Source organism: Syngnathoides biaculeatus, chromosome 16 (assembly GCF_019802595.1).
Source record: "Syngnathoides biaculeatus isolate LvHL_M chromosome 16, ASM1980259v1, whole genome shotgun sequence".
Taxonomy (NCBI): Eukaryota; Metazoa; Chordata; class Actinopteri; order Syngnathiformes; family Syngnathidae; genus Syngnathoides; species Syngnathoides biaculeatus.
Genome location: NC_084655.1, coordinates 7,000,557 through 7,017,782, shown reverse-complemented (window position 1 = coordinate 7,017,782; position 17,226 = coordinate 7,000,557). Strand labels below are relative to the sequence as shown.

General features: G+C 42.7%; 1 protein-coding gene across 2 annotated transcripts in view; it reads left to right on the top strand.

Annotated features, from left to right (window-relative positions):
- cacng2a (calcium channel, voltage-dependent, gamma subunit 2a) overlaps positions 1-13,317 on the top strand; it is a 49,704-nt gene extending 36,387 nt beyond the window's left edge. For both annotated transcript variants that reach the window (XM_061846579.1, XM_061846580.1), the window contains exons 3-4: positions 7,414-7,554; positions 12,562-13,317. In XM_061846579.1, coding sequence (XP_061702563.1) covers positions 7,414-7,554; positions 12,562-13,112 — 692 coding nt within the window. In that variant the 3' untranslated portion in view covers positions 13,113-13,317. The remainder of the gene's footprint in view (positions 1-7,413; positions 7,555-12,561) is intronic.
- The last annotated feature ends 3,909 nt before the right edge of the window (positions 13,318-17,226 follow it).

Sequence of the window (17,226 nt, the reverse complement as noted above, 5' to 3'; positions counted from 1 at the left end):
AGTGATCAACATTTTTGCCCATTTCCCAACATGTAACAAACCAAACCAGCAAGTGAATTACAATCAATTTGTTTTCTGTGCATTTTCTGCACTGTATATTTGCTATAGATTGACATCTCGATATGTGAATCACAATTTTCATCTGCCGAATAAGTTAAAAACAAGGAATTTGTCTCTAGTAATTGGAGCCGTTCCAATACGACAATAGATGGACATCTTGAAAAATTCTTGTGAGATATAAAAACACACTATGGAGAGACCCTTAGCCTCTACCAACTTAATGGCAAGAGGGAAGAAGTGTTTGAAATATCTGCTGGTTTGTAGTTTGCATTGATAGATTGGGAAGGAGCTGGAAGAGATGGTGACCAGGATGTGGTAGGTTAAGAGTATTTTGCATGCTCTTGTCATAGTTCTGGCGATGTTCAAGTCCTTGAGAAAGGGTAGAGCCAGTCTTGATTGTCCTTTTTTTGTGCCAGGACCAAACCAAACTGTGGTGGATGAACACAGGGCTGATTCGATGTCTGCTGTGTGGAACTTCATTAACAGTTGTTGTTGAGTTTTTGCAGCCCATGCTTCCGCAGAAGCTGCAGGAAGGACACCCTGTGCTGGGGCTTTCTGAGGATGGAGTTGATGTTCATCTCCTGCTTTAGGTCCTAAGTGACTGTAATTTCAAGGAACTTGAAGGTTTTAACGGTTGACACTATCCAACTGCCCTGGATAGTGTGAGGGGCAGCTATGGTGAAGTATGCTTCCTGAAGTCCACGATCTTGACAGTCTTGAGTGTGTTCAGCTCCAACTGCTCCAGTTGGTCTCGATATGCGAACTAGATATGCGTCTCTGATTAGATTGTGGTGTCATCTGCAAACATCAGGAGGTTGAGAGCTGGGTGTGTTGAGGTGCAGTTGTTTGTGTAGAGAAAAAAAAACAGTGGAGAAAAGACACATCCTTGGTCCTGGTGCTGGTGGTGCGTGTAGATGAGGTAGCCTTTCCCAGGAAGCTATAAATCCAGATGGCAGGTGAGACGCTGAGCTGGGGAGCTTGGAGGATTTGGGAAAAGATGATGTTGAACGCAGAACTGAAGTCCATGAACAGGATCCTCATGCAGGTCACAGTGTCGTCGGGATGATCTTCCGCAGACTAGTTTGCTTTGTAGGGAAATGGCATGGGGTCCCTCAAGGGGACCTGTGATGCTTTTGACGTGGTCCAGTACAATATGTTCAAGGGATTTCGCTGATGTCAGGACGACAGGGCAGTAGTCATTCAGACCTGACATTGCAGGTTTCTTGTGGACTGGGATGATGGTGGAGCATTTGAAACAGGATCGTACTTCACAGGATTCTAGAGGTCTATTAAAGATCTGTAAGAAGAATGAACCAAGCTGGAAAGATGGGGAACAAGGTCTGGGCCTACCATTTTGTTGATCTTTTGTAATTTGAAGATGTGTTCCATAACCAGTTCATGAATGGCTGTGACGTTGTATTATATATATATATATATATATCGAACAAGTTTGTAACTATCAGCATGTATTGCTACTATCTGATAGGCTGGAATCATATAGTAATTTGATATATATCAATATCCAATGATATTATAATATAATATGATAATATTTAATTATATGATATATAATATATGTAATATAATTTATATATATATATATTGTAATCGTTTTACAGTAAGCAAAATTACTATATGATTCCAGCCTATCAGATAGTAGCAATACATGCTGATAGTAACAAACTCATCCGATATTTGAAGAGTTTGTTTTCAAAACGAGACATAGGCATTTTTTTTTCAGATTTACGAAATTTGCGCCAAAATTATCCATTCGGAGCTGGATAATTTTGGCGCGAGTTTCGTAAATCTGAAAAAAATGCCTATGTCTCGTTTTGAAAACAAACTCTTCATTTGATGTTGTGGTGTTGATACTGTATCAAAACGGAATGGTACGATATATCTCAATATTGATATTTGCTCCCAACCCAGTGGAAAGTAATGATATATAAGATTATAATCCAAATCATGGCCTTTCATCAGACCGTATTGATAGTTGATGCTGTGATATTACTGTATCATAACAGAGAGTGATACAGTTCATCATTTTCTTTATATATTATCCCAAACTTTTGGCAAGCAACAATAGGCTATGATACTGTAGAGTGACACATTTGGTCAATATTTGATCTTGTGCTATCAACAAGGTGTCATGCTCCTGGATTCCAGCCAGGGCTGGGCGTGGCCAGCTGATCTGAAGGTGCACACCTGCGCCTCATGACCTTTGATTAAGACCCAGTACATATAGGACCCGGGGGACGACTATTACTCTGCTAGATCGTTGCCTCTCATGCCTCGTTCCTGCACTACCGTACTCCTGACGTCTACCTCCCGTGTACCGACCAACGCCTGTCTCCCGACCTACCCCGTAAGCCTGCCGTTACTGATCTTGCTGCTTGTTTGGACTGACTCCCTGGTAACCGACATTGGAACGAATAAAGGCTTATTCCGCACTGCTTACCTCTCACCTGAGTCGTGCATTTGGGTCCACCCCCGAGTCTCGTCCGTGACACAAGGTTTCATAACAGAGAATACTGTGGTTTACCAAAATATCCATATTTGGTCCCAAACTTTTGCATCTCAACAATTTGCATTGATAGACTCATACACTTGCCTTGACTGATCAATACTGTATAGTAATAGCAATAGGTACATTGTATTATCATTGTTTTTGGACCAGACTTTTGCACACCAACAATGCACAATGATAGATTCACACACTTGGTCAATATTTGATGCTGTGGCATTGAAACTGTATCATAAATTGACTCTCAGGACAAGTTAATATTTAATCATGCCACCCCATCCGGAACCCAAAACCACACCATGCCCTCTGGGATGGAGGTGACTGACACTTTCTTCAATGTTCTCTGGCTGCAGCAAAGTGAGTAAAAGAAATGAAAGGAAAAGATATTGGAGGATGAAGGATGATGTGATATTGATTGATGGTGTGACGGATGGTGTGATACAGCACGCAAGCTACAACAGCGAGCAGACGTTAAAGCGAGGTCAGAATGGCATCGGTACCGTAACATGCTGTCAGTTCCAGACCATAAAACACACGTGAAAGCTCATACACAATATGTCCACATTAATAATGATAAGTACAATGTCATTTTGTAGTGTGCTGAACTCCTCCAATCCCTCTGACAAATCTTCATGTGGATCAATGCCAGATTGTCCAATTTAAGTGATACATTCAGAGTATCAGTGCCCACTGAAGGAGAAATATATATATATATATATATACACACACATCCATCCATCCATTTTCTGAACCACTTATCCTCACGAGGGTCGCTAGAGTGCTGGAGCCAATCCCAGTTCTCATCAGGCAGAAGGCAGGGTACACCCTGAACTTGTTGCCAGCCAATCACAGGGCACATTGAGACAGACAGCAATTTCACTCACAACCACACTGAGGGGCTGTTAAAGGGCCACTGTCATGAAATGCATGATTTTTAGTATGTTATTAATGAAAAACCGGCAGGCAACACGGACCCATGTGTTTTTTCACAACAAAACATGATTTTGACGTATAGAGCTTTTTGTAACTTTTGCCATGAAAATCCTCTCGAGGGATTTGTTTTCGAGAAGAAGCAGGAAGTGATGTACATGGCAGGATTGCCATCAAGTGGACTCGTTTGTTTCTATTAGTTTTACCTCCGGGAAGGCAGCTCATTGTTCCTTCGTGGTAGCCAAAATGCCGGCTCGTTGCATTGCTGGACATTGCTTGAACACTCGGGAGGATGGATTTACCCTTCATACGTTTGCAAGAGACACGGTTTGTCGTGAAAAATGGATTGCACGGGTGCAAATGACGAGAGCTCCTTGTCAGCCAGGGTGGCTCGTTGACGTCGGCCGCCGGCCTTGTCGGCCCGGGCGGTTTATTTTTGGCACCGAGGTGGCTTATCGTGGCACTGAGCCGGGCCGCTTTACAGCGTTGTTCATAACCGCCGCCGTCCGCGGTGAACAACACTGCCGAGCCAGGGCGATTTACGGTGTTGTTGTCGCACGCAGCTGAGTGCGGCATTGTCGGCAGAATTGTTCAGACCACTATGGCTCATCTCCAACATCGAAGTGGATCGGACGGGGAGGCGGTTTGGCCGTGATTGCATATCATCTGAATATGGCTCGAAACAATAGGGTAATATTGCCCCGGTAACTTCACTCGTTGTGTGATGTTCTCTTCTTCAAAAAGACCTTCCGTGTCAGAAAGGTCGTGTTCGTCTCCCACAGTCGGGGCCACAGGGTGTTTTCAATGGCGAATGTCTGGGGTGACGTCACGGACAGGGGATGCAGCCAATATGGCGACCAGTTGGATGTCGTCGAATGACACTTCTGCAACTTTGCGCATGGATGACCCACTCTGCGCTCATATTTATTTTTTCGTATAGACATTGAAGTGAATAATGTTTATATGTATTTTTCATTACAATATCTATTTCTATTTTAGAATGTTTATAGGGATGACACTTGACCTTTAAGAATCTCCAATAAACGCACAGTGGAGCAGCTGTGGAACATAGGCCTCACAGTTCAAATCCCGGCCCTGCCTGTGTGGAGTTTGAATGGTCTCCCCGTGCCTGCGTGGTTTTCCTCCAGGCACTCTGGTTTCCTCCATCAACCCGAAAACATGCATTCATTGGAGACTCTAATTTGCCCTTAGGTGTGATTGTGAGTGCAAGTGGTTGTTTGTTTCTATGTGCCCTGGGATTGGCTAGCAACCAATTCAGGGTGTACATCGCCTCCTGCCCGATGGTAGCTGGAATAGGCTCTGGCACTCCTGCAACCTTTGTGAGGATAGGAGACGCAAAAAATGGATGGGTGGATGGATTTTCCAAGTTTTTGTTGGCATCCGTCAGTCTCAAAACACTATGGATCAGAACCGCAGGAGTGTCCTCTCCAGGGCCCAGGCCTGGGGAATGTGTATGGAGGATTCAAAGTCACCCACGCAGCATGTCCTCTCCACATAACTGATAGGGTCCAAAGGCGAGTATTCCTTGATATCGGTGTGTAGCAGGAGCTGTTAGATTGAGGTTGAGCACAACATCAAACTGACCTATAGGACTCAGAATCCAGATTTCTTTTGGGGTTTTCTACTTTGGTTCTTCTTGTATTGGGTCTTGCCACAAGGCAGTGGAGGGTTAAGATAAGAGTTTTCCTTCTCCTTGCAGGGTCGATTCACCGGCTAATGAGTCCCATCTTACCGAAACACTGGTTTTGGGGCTCCAGTAACTCACCCTTGTCCCTTTTCCTGTCAGTAGTAAGAGTTCCGGCAGGCATCGTGTCTATGCCATACAAGAAGGCATTTTGTAGTAAGTAGGAGCTTGGCCATACTCTCACCCCTGGCTTAACAGTTTTCGAAACCTATTTTTATTTTCCCTACTATCACAAAAATATAGTTTAATTTTCTTAAAATAATGTCGGGGTGGCACCGTGGATGACCAAGTAGCTCATCTGCCTCACAGTTCTGAGGATCAGGGTCTCCAGTGATGGGGACTTTGTATCAGTCCCTTGTGGTGAAGAAGGAGCTAAGATGAAAGGGGAATCTCTCAATTCACCAGTCGATCAACATTCCTCGATCTTAGGCTACGATGCTTCCTGGACACCTCCCTGGTGAGGCTTTCCAATTCCTGGGGATGACCCAAGACACGCTGGAGAGGTGTCGCCTGTCTGGCCTCGGAACACTTTGGGATCCCCCTGGAAAAGCTAGAAAAAGTGGCTGGGAAAATTTGATGATACCAACTGATACGTTGCCAGGTTTGATTTTTGATGCTGTGGTATCATCACTAATTTAGCGCAGGAGACCTCACTGCCTCCAGGTTTGACTTGTATTAGTAATCAGCTGTTGCATTGACAATGATGATGATGTTAAAGATGATGACGTTTGAAGGACGCAGTGGCTCTTGCGCTACAGCCCGCCGGGTGTACAGTATGTGCCAAAGCCCTGTGGTGCTGTCCGCCGTCGATGCTGCCAGTGAGCCAGGAGTGCCATTACATAATGTCCACACACATAACACACATCACAGTGTTGATGGAGTGTTTCACAAGCCTGACGGGGTGTTGATTGGGGTGCTCGCACACAGTCAGCAGATGCTGAAAAGGATGCTTATGTACTTTTTGGCTACCTCCTTATACCTTTGCTGTATTTACACCTAAAGATCCAGGAACTTCTCCGAAGTTCCTTGTAATCCCTGGAACTACTGTGTCTAGTAACTCACTATACAATTACGACATTGTCACAGTGCTCCTTGGTTTACTAAACCAATGTAAAAAGCATAAAGTAGGCTAAAAAGTTAAATAGCTGTCATTAAGTAAGACACTGTCGACACTCATGAGAGCACCTGTAAATAAGTCCTACCTAGGGGATTGGGATTCTTATTTCATGGGATCTTTAAGCACGTCTTCCCTGGGTTAATGCTAACACATTATAGAAAACACCATAGACGGGCTACATTTTAGCATTAGCATTGATATTCACAGTATTGTAACCCCTGATGTTATGGAATACAAATGGTGGCGCAACACTTGAGGTAGTCAGTGTAACAATACTCGCAGGCATACTTTTAATCCTCTGCAAAACAAAAAATATTATTATTAATGTTAACTGATTATTGTACCTAGTGGCATGGTGGAAAACTGGTTATGACATATGCCTCAGTTTTGAGGACAAGGGCTCAAATCCTGGCCCTGGTTGTGTGAAGTTTGCATGGCATATTTATGCCTGTGTGGGTTTTCTCCGGGTATTATGGTTTTCTCCCACATCCGAAAAACGTGAGGCAGATTGATTGCCCATAGGTGTGAACGTGAGTGTGAATTGTTGTTTGTTTAGATGTGCCCCGTGATTGGCTGGCGACAAGTTTAGAGTCTACCGACCTCTCGCCCAAAGATAGCTGATATTAGCGTATCTTTGCACGTTGCACATCTTATAAGGAATAGCTCCAATAAACAGAAATGTCTCTTGTTCTTTGTTCTCGTTACTATGTTGTTTTTTGTTCTTTGTTCTGAATGTTGTACCAGAGCAGGACCGACTGCCGGAGAAAAATTCCTTGCATGTTTTTACACACTTGGCCATTAAAGCTGATTCTAATTCTGATCTATACTGTACTGTGAGGTATGCAAAATGTCAGATTATCCACTTTTCGGCAAATAAATACACTTTGACAGGCTCCATTCTTGATGCCATTGTTGATACCGTGGGCAATGGTGCAGTCTGTCACGGCTATCCATATGATGTCCCAAATAGCTATAATACTGCCTCAGAAACGAATTGAGACACGACATACCAAACTGTTCCAAGTTCCAGGGGAATGAAATTGTACCTAAAAATGTACCTATCGTACGTATTCGCAGGCGCGGTGCGGGCGTCCAGCATCTTCCCCATCCTCAGTGTCATCCTGCTCTTCATGGGGGGTCTGTGCATCGCCGCCAGTGAGTTCTACAGGTCCAGACACAACATCATCCTCAGCGCCGGGATCTTCTTTGTGTCTGCAGGTCAGTTTGCAATCACAAATTCAACCAAAAGACTCATATTAACCCACAAACACACTGAATGATATAGTATTGTTAGAGCTATTAGACTGAAGCAAGAGGTACCTCTTCTTATTTTGTGTTTATTAATGGCTCAAAAGGGCATTACTGTCACCAGCTGGTCTGATTGCTAGCCACAGTTCATCGCTACAAATGTTAATACCCTGAGCGATAATGATGCCATTAAACAAACCAAGGCAAATTTATTTGTGCTCTATAGCGCATTTCATATACAAGGTAACTTAATGTGCTTTACATGATTAAAAGGAATTGAATACAAAGAAACACAACATTAAAAACAGGGGGAAAAAATAAAAACTACAGCAATATATATATATATATATATATATATATATATATAAAATGAAAAATAAAAGTACAATTAAAAACAGCGTACAGTGCAAGAAATATCATTAAAAGTGGAAATACTCTAGAAAGCATGAGAAAAAAGAACCTGGAATTAAAAACATTCACACTTGGGGCTGACCTCATCTCTGTTGCCAACTTATTCCTTTTGTGTGCAGCGTTATAGCTAAATGCTGCTTCACCATGTTTGCTTTGGACTCTGCGCTCCACTATTTGACCTGAGTCAATCGATCTCAGAGCCCTCCTGGGTTTAAATTCCATTTCTGTCATGTATTCACGACCTAAACCATTTCGTGATTTATAGACCAGTAGCAGAACTTTAAAATCTTTTCTCAAGCTGACTGGAAGCCAGTGTAAGGACTTTAGAATTGGAGTGATATGCTCTGACCTCTGTGTTCTGGTAAGAACCAGAACTCAAGCATTCGGAACTAACTGCAGCTGTTTAATGGTCATTTTGGGGAGTCCGGTCAGAAGACCATTACATTATTCACGTCTACTTGAGATAAAAACATGGATGAGCTTTTCCTGGTCTGCTTGACACATGCAAGCCTTCACTTCAGATATGTTCTTCAGATGATAAAAGGCAGTTTTAGTGATCGTGTTTATATGACTGTTGAAAGCCAGGTCGGAATCTATCAGAACACCGATGTATCGGACTTGGACTTTGCTTTTTAAAGATAGTGAGTCCAGGTATTTACAGTACTCATAGAAATTCTCTTTCATTTATTTCCAAGAACAATTGAAGAGTTCAGACGCAAAAGCAGATATATCCATTTTTGTTGTTTCTATAGATGCTTTGAGTTATCAAATCAGTTCAACTGTCTCAGATTTGTTGTGGTGTAGTTGAAGAAAATTTGGACTCGTGCAGTTATCTGCTTTAGACAATGGCACAACACCTCAATTGAACTGTAATCATCTGGGGACACTGCTTAATAAAATTGTGCGTCATCTAGATAGCTATGATGGTGAAAATTAAATTTGTGGAAAAGTTGATCCAAGGGTAGCATATACAGGCTCAACAGAAGATGTCCAAGAACTGACCTTTGAGGGACTCCATAGGTCATTGCTATGGATTGAGATTGAGCACTTGTACTGGTTACAAAGTAGCTCCTTTCCTGCAGGTAGGACCTGAAGCATTTAAGGACCATTTCATTTGGTCCTACCCACATTTCCAAACCTGTTCAGCAGTATATTATGATCTACCATATCAAAAGCCGCACTGAGATCGAACAAGATCAAAATTGACACCTTTTCTGAGTCAGTATTCAACTTTGACAAGAGCAAATTCTGAACTGTGATGTGTTCAGACACCTGATTGAAAATTGTCAAAAAGTCCTTTTAAATTCAAGAAATTGCTGAGTTGATTAAAAACAACTTTTTCAACGATCTTGCCTATGAAAGGGAGATTTGAGATGAGATTTGAGATGGGTCTATACCTTCGAAGCGTCCATTTCTCTGTTTTTTTTTTTTTTTTAGAAGAGGCTAACAGAAGCCACTTTAAGAGCTTTAGGAAACTCTCCAGACTGAAGTGAGCAGTTTATTATTTGCTGTAACTCATCTAACACTGACTTCACAATAGTTTTGAAATAGTCAGATGGTATTGAGTCAAGACAGCTCGTTGATGGTGTCTTGATCATTATTGTTCTCCTCAACAGTGTTGTAGGCCGCCTCAAGATGGTCTTAGTTTTAACAGGAGCGAGAGCATTCATCGCATTTGAGATTTTCGAAGTGAAATCAACCAAATGTTCTTCAACTGTCTCAGTATTCACAGTCCGTGGCACAGCTATGGCCTCCATAAACTTATTGGCAGTACTCTTATGTATGCAACTTTTCTTAACAGATATTGAGGTTGTCTGAACTTTTGGAAGAAGAAGAAGAATCTAGAGTTTTAAAAAAATTCACAAAAATGGTCCGAAATAGCCATATCCTTAATGTCAACTGATAGAATTTCAACATCCTTAAAGATGACCAGGTCTAAAATACGATCTTGAGTGTGAATAGGACTCTTATTATGTTGAGAGTGATCAAATGTGTCTAATATGGCAAAACGTTCTTTGGATGTTTTTTCCATGTTATTGTCAACATGAATGTTAAAGTCCTCCACTATGAATAGTTGTATTCAGTACAAATAACTGACAGCAGGTCTGAAAAATCCTCCAAAAATGTTCCATTGTATCTTGGGGGTCTATAGATTATTAAAACAATAACCTTTGGGCCACCTTGAACTGAAAAACACAGATATTAAAAAGCTCTAAAATCACCCAGAAAAGTTCTTTACACTGAAATAATTTAAAAATAACAGAAATACCACCACCTTTTTCCCTGTTCAGCACTTGTTCATAAATTGAAAATGTGCTGGTGTTGTCTCATTTAAAATGATACTACAGCTACTTCCTGTTAACCACATTTCATTTAATAACAAAAAGTCCAGATTATAGTATTGTCATGATGTCATTAATCAACACTGATTTGTTACTGAGTGACCTGATATAAAAAAGAACTATTCTCACAGCGAAAAGTGGAGACAATGGTTTGACAGATTGACATTTTATTCTCACTAAGTTTGAAGTTCTACTTTTTTAATGCCATATCTCTTTGACGAACTTTCTGTCACTAGTAATTACAGGGATGAAAAAGGCCAGATCTACGTAGGGGTCTGAGTTATTCTGGAAAAAATGCGGTAAATATCAGTCAGATTTACAGATAAGATTTATCCGGGGTGGAGGAGGGTCCTTTCCCATCTTAGTGGATGGTGGTTTCAGGCGAGGGGGAATGGGAGGCGGAGCTTGGTGTGGTGTGGCCTGGAGTCCAATGTTGACAGTAGTTTTCCTCCTATCCATCAGACCTAACATTGTATTCAGGCTAGGAGAGGGGGAGTCAATATCAACTGCAGATTATTTGGTTGTCTTAGTCGTAGAGAGGAAATTATCTCTTGTTCCACCAATTGTTTGGGAACAACTGCATCCTGTAGGGGTGGAGAGATTCATTTTTGCACCAATTCTATTTGCATCATGATCAGTGGTTGCGGATTTAATTCAGAGATAATATTGGTTTATTCAGATCAGATCGAAACCATTCAGTGGCTAAAAAATTCCTTCAGTAACTTTTTAGCCCAAAATTAATTCAGTGTGACTGTGAAATAAATACCTTTACATTGCAATAGGGATTCATGGAGAAATGTCTCCATGTCTCCTGGAGCAAAAGCTTGAGAATCCCTGTTCTAAACTGTCAAATACTAATAGCGAGATACAAAGCACTGTGAGGTTTTCACAAGGAAAATCATTGAGGAATAGTGTTAATAATACATAGACAGCTACAGTAAATAGATGAATATGCCTTCTCTTTGTAGCACAAACGTGAGCCTCAAACAGCATCCAGTAGTTGACATTGTCACTGTTTCTCCTTGTTCGCCTGAGTTTCCCCTCGAGGGTACACTCCAACCGTTGTTAGCAGCTAGCAAGATAAGCTTCCCAAACCAGTTTAAAAGCCTTCAAATTGCACGGGGATTTGACTCAATTCACACACAAGTGTCCTCAATTTCTCATTTGTTCTCCACCAGATAGAAGGACGTCATAAATGCTAATACAATTGCTTAAAAAAAATAAAAAACAATAGGCACGTATACTGTTGTGCCTTCTCCAATCACTTGGGGCCACTACAAAAAGGAGTGATTTGATGTGAGGTGTAGATTAGGACATGCGGAAGAAAAGACACTAAGAAGTCATTTGGATTGTGCTAACTGGTGTGTGCCAACTTAAAAATCATACAACGTAAAAAGAATTACATGCAGGTATTTTTGAGGAAATACAACAAATGCACACTTCTATATAAACCCGACCATGCTTACATATAAGATATTTACCAGTATTGATACAGTTGAATGATTACCTTTTAAAACTATGAAAAATAATGTATTTACGTTCAGATGGCCAATTTGCTGAGCATTGATTGATCCAGTTAGAATTCAAATTGATACATCGATACAATGAATGAATCGTTGCACCTCTAGACACACATTATTTTGTCTCACCCCCTTGTACAATTGTACCTCGCCATACCAGTGACCCGAATCAGGAGTTTTTCACGTTACAGTACAAGCAGTCGCCTGGCCACTTTTGTTTTGAGTTGCGATCAAAAGTTTGAGCATCAAGTGCCTCATGGTGGTAGCGAACTTCACAACAACAGAGAACAAATAAGTTCAAGCTGTTCATTGCCAGGCGGCACGGTGGCCTCACAATTCTGAGGACCAGGGTTCAATCCTGGCCCCGCCTGTGTAGAGTTTGCATGTTCTCCCCATGCCTTTGTGGGTTCTCCTCGGACACTGTCTCCATGGGCCTCGCGATTGGCTGGCAACCAGTTCAGGACGTACCCTATCTGCTGCCTGAAGATAGCTGGGTTAGGCTCCAGCACTCCCATGACCTTTTGTGAGGGTAAGCGGAAAAGAAAATGATTAATGGATAAATTTAAAGCATTATATAAATCAAGGTACCACTCTATACAGACAGTACTAGAATAACCTTGCCAATAGAAAACTTTGGAGCCACATGCTGCTTCATCAAGTCTAGGTTTTGTACATCCGATGATGCTATTATTTCATTTCCGCAGGCCTGAGCAACATCATCGGAATCATCGTGTACATATCAGCCAACGCAGGCGACCCATCCAAGAGTGACTCCAAGAAGAACTCCTACTCATACGGCTGGTCATTCTACTTCGGGGCGTTGTCCTTCATCATGGCTGAGATGGTGGGCGTCTTGGCCGTCCACATGTTCATCGACCGACACCGGCAGCTTCGGATTGGCACCCGCGCCGCCGACTACCTCCAGGGCTCAGCAGTAGCTCGAGTCCCGAGCTACCGGTACCGCTACCGACGCCGCTCGCGTTCTTCGTCGCACTCCACGGACCCGTCACACTCACGCGACGCCTCCCCACTGGGCCTCAAGGCCTTCGGGGCCCTGCCCTCCACCGAGATCTCCATGTACACGCTGCCCCGAGACACCCTCAAGTCAGGAGCTGGGGCGCCGCCCACCAACACCACCACCTACAACTCAGAGCGGGATCACAACTTCCTGCAGGTGCACAACTGCATCCAGAAGGATGCCAAAGACTCAGCTCACGGTAATGCTGCAGCCAACCGACGCACCACCCCCGTATGAGGGGCCGCTACCCACCCCGCCATGTTCATAGGAAACGAGTTGTTTTCTGCATGACTCTTCCGAACTTCCAGAAGCTCAGAAGAGGTCAGAGCCGTCCAGACAAATGCCTCCTTTATTTTTGAACTCGTTGTTTTGCATTCAAACTGTGAATTGTTGCAGTACAGCCTGTAACATCTAGTAAAACTACTATTATTATAACTATAACTATAACCATAACATAACTATATATCTATATCTATCTATCTATATATATATATAAAACTTTTATAAAGATTCATATTAAGAATAAGCAAGACACGGACTATTTTACTGAAGCAAAAAAAAAAAAAAAACAACGAGTTAAAGTACTGTCAGTGACTTTTTCGAAACCTAAAATAATAATTAATATTTTTTTTTAATAGAACAAAAAACATGAAAATGTGAACAAATACCAGAGAGTCCAAAATTAAGTGCATGCTATTAAAACTACAGGAAAATTAAGTTAGAATCCTTGTAAAAGGGGGAAAAAAGCAATTCCTGAGTTGATGTGTATTTTATTTATTTTATTGTTTTTTTTTTTGCTTTTGTAAGCTAAACCAAACAAAAAAAATGCTTTTTTAAAACAATAGTTTGATGAATATATAAAAAAATATACATACAATGCGTAATGTCATTTATTTTTAAACCTCACACAGCCTTAGCCATTTTTTGTTAGTTTCTTTTTCATTTCTACTGTCCAAATGGAAACTGTTTAAAAAGGTGCCAAAAGCGAGAATGATCCTTCTACTTGGATGCATCAAGTACTGATGAATAAAAAAACCACCCCCAGGGGGAACAAAGCAATGTGTGTGTCTCTCATGCTAATAGGTAAGAAGCTCTTAGTTTCAATGTTAACATGCTCACGTGCTACACCACAATCTTCCTCCAGGGGCACAATGGCCGAATTTTCAGAGATGGATCAAAATAAACATAAACAAACAATTGTTTACCATACTTCTGTCACGTCCTTCTGAGTGGGGAGTGTCTCGTATATGGGGTCCATTCTGCAGGTCAACATGGGTGTGGTACCTTTTCAAGGATGGGGTGCTTTGTGACGGGTGGAGTACCAGTGAGGGTGGGATTGCTGTATGGCTTGTGGTCTCTTGTGAGGGGGTGGGTTCCTTGTGAAAGTGTGGGGGTCCCTTGTTAAGAGCAGAGGTCTTTGCCAAGGGGTGGGCTCTCATAGGCGAGTTGTCTTGTGAGGGTATGTGGTCTCTTCTGCATATGGGATCCCGTGTGTGGTGAGTGGGTTAACCTCTGAGGGATTGGGTAGCTTGTAAGGGGATGGACTCCCTTAGGTGGAATGTCTTGTCAAAAGTACCTTGTGAGGGGGGTAGTATGGGGTCACTTGTGAATGTATGGAATACCTTTTGAAAGGTGAGGTGTCTTGTGAGAATGTGGGATGCTTTGTCAACAAGTGTGTGTGGTGGTGGTGGGAGGACTTGGTAAGGTTTCTTGCGGACTTGGGTCAGTTTCACTGGTAGGGATCACCGGTCAGAAGAACGAGTTCCCATTTCCGTCAGTTTTTTGTACCGTCCGACTGATTAATTGCCGTTTTCAAATTGTCAAAACATTAATGTTTTTTTTTTTTTACACATTAACATATGAGGCAGCACGGTGGTCCAGCTGGTAAAGTTGGCCTCACAGTTCTGACGTCCCGTGTTCAATCCCGGACCCGTCTGTGTGGGGTTTGCATGTTCTTCCCGTGCCTGCGTAGGTTTTCTCCGGGCACTCCAGTTTCCTCCCACATCCCATAAACATGCACCATTAATTGGACACAGTAAATTGACCCTACGTGTGATTGTGAGTGCGGCTATTTGTCTCTATGTGCCATGAATTTGCTGGCAACCAGTTTAGGGTGTACCCCGCATCCTGCCTGTTGACAGCTGGGATTGGCTCCAGCACTGCCCGTGACCCTCGTGAGGATAAGCAGCAAATGAAAATGGATGGATGGATTAACATATGACAAGTCAAGACGAATGACAGTTAAACAATCACTTGAAAAAAATCTGCATTATTTTATCCAGCCAAATATCAATGGGGTTTTTTGCTTCAATGCTAATGTACTACACGCTACAGCATCATGCCAGTAACATTCAGCAGTATAAAATGGTAAATGTATTAGAAAACAGCCAGTTAAAAGAAAAAAACTCATACACCATTCATGAATTATCAGATTTCCCTGTTTTCCTCGCCTCTTTGAGTCCAAGACAAAAAGTAATCTTACACACGTTTACGTGTTGAACAACACGCTTCCTTACAGTGTGTACAACAACAGGTTTGCAGTGTGTAGTTATACATGTTTGGAATGATACAAATAGCAGCAGCGTCCATTCAAAGGGGAGAAAGGAGAAAGAGCAACACCTTTCAGTTTCCACCTGGTTGACCTAAAAGCTTCACAACACTTTTCGGGAGCAAGAAGCCGAGTGAGTGGGCTCGGAACACAAATGCCCGGATGAGAATCAAATCAGGGCCTTGTGGTGGGGTGACCTGGAACGCCTAACCCAAATACTTGGGGGGTTGTTGGTCCCCTGTGAGGAAACCATCGCCCTCTTCTGGCAGTGTTCACAAAGCACATGAAGATATCAAACAGTCTGTGCTTACATAAGCTGACATGAAATTGACTAATGACATTTGTGTGACCTTAGCAGACACGTTGTGCAAAACGGGCAGCATCCGGCATCCATTGGAGCCTGGGTGGGGGTGGGGTCGGGAGCGTGTCATCACCCCCACCGGACCACGTTCACATAAAATGCAAGCGGGTGGCTGCAATGGCATTTTTGTGTGTGTGTGTGTGTGTGTGTGTGTTTGCGCGTGTCATCATCACTGTGCAGCCTCAAACTCTTTTGTGTGTGTGCGTGTCGGTTGTTGTTTATGCTGACCACACAACAGTTGCTGACTGTGCTCTCACCCCGGGTTCTTCTTCTTTTTGGGTCAAGCGGAGTTGAAAGAAGGAAAAGTCAGTGGAGTGCACGCACAAACAAACACTCTGGGCCAAACCCCAAAGATATTTAATGATTAAACCGATAAACACCATAATCAAATATTTGTAAAGGCACAAATATGATATTGTCCAATTTAAAACAGCACTTCTTTACAAAACAAAGAACAATTTATTACCAATTTATCAAAAATGTTTCAAGAAAGGAGGCGTGGTGGATCAGCTGGAAAACGTTGGCCTCACAGTTCAGAGGAGCAGGGTTCAATCCTGGACCCACCTGTGCGGAGTTTGTATCTCCCTGGGCCTGTGTGGACTTTAACCAGGTACTCTGGTTTCCATGAATTAAAAAAAAAAAAAAAAAAAAAAACCACACATGGTAAATTAAGTGAAGATTAAATTGCCTGAAGGTATGAATGTGAGTGTAAATAGTCGCATGTGTCCTGCGATTGGTTGGCAGACAATTTAGGGTGTACCCCACCTCACCCTCAAAATCAGCGGGATAGGTTCCAGCACAGCTGCAACCCTAGTGAGGATAAGCGGGACAGAAATGGAAATGTGTTGTGTGGAGTTTGCATGTGCTCCCCGTGCCTGCGTGGGTTTTCTCCGGGAACTCCAGTTTCCTCCCACATCACAAAAACATGCATGAATTGGAGACTCTAAATTGCTTTTAGCTCTGGCTCCTGCACTCCTGCGACCCTCGTGAGGATAAATGGTTCAGATAATGGATGAATGGATGTGTTAGTGTTTTAAAAAAAAATACAGCCAATTTTTGCAGACTTGAAAAGGGCTAATACCTGTTCACACAGTTATCCATTTTCCTCCACGTATCCTAGGTAGGGTTGAAGGGGCAGTAGCTTAAGCAGGGGACCCCATACTTCCCACTCCCAAGAAACTTCCACCAGCTCTTCAAAGAGGGATCCTGAGGCGTCCCGAAGCAAGCTCTGAGACCAAGTTGCTCCAGCCGGTTGTCAGTCCTCCCCATGGTCTCCTCACTGTAGGACATCCCCGGAACCCCTCATCAAGGAGGTGTGAGGGAGGCCTTCAAATCAGATGCCGGAGCCACCTCATCTGTCTCCTCTCAATATGGAGGAGCATTGGGTCCGCTCTGAGCCCCTCCTGGATGACCGACCCGTGCAATCCATTTTTCACGACAAA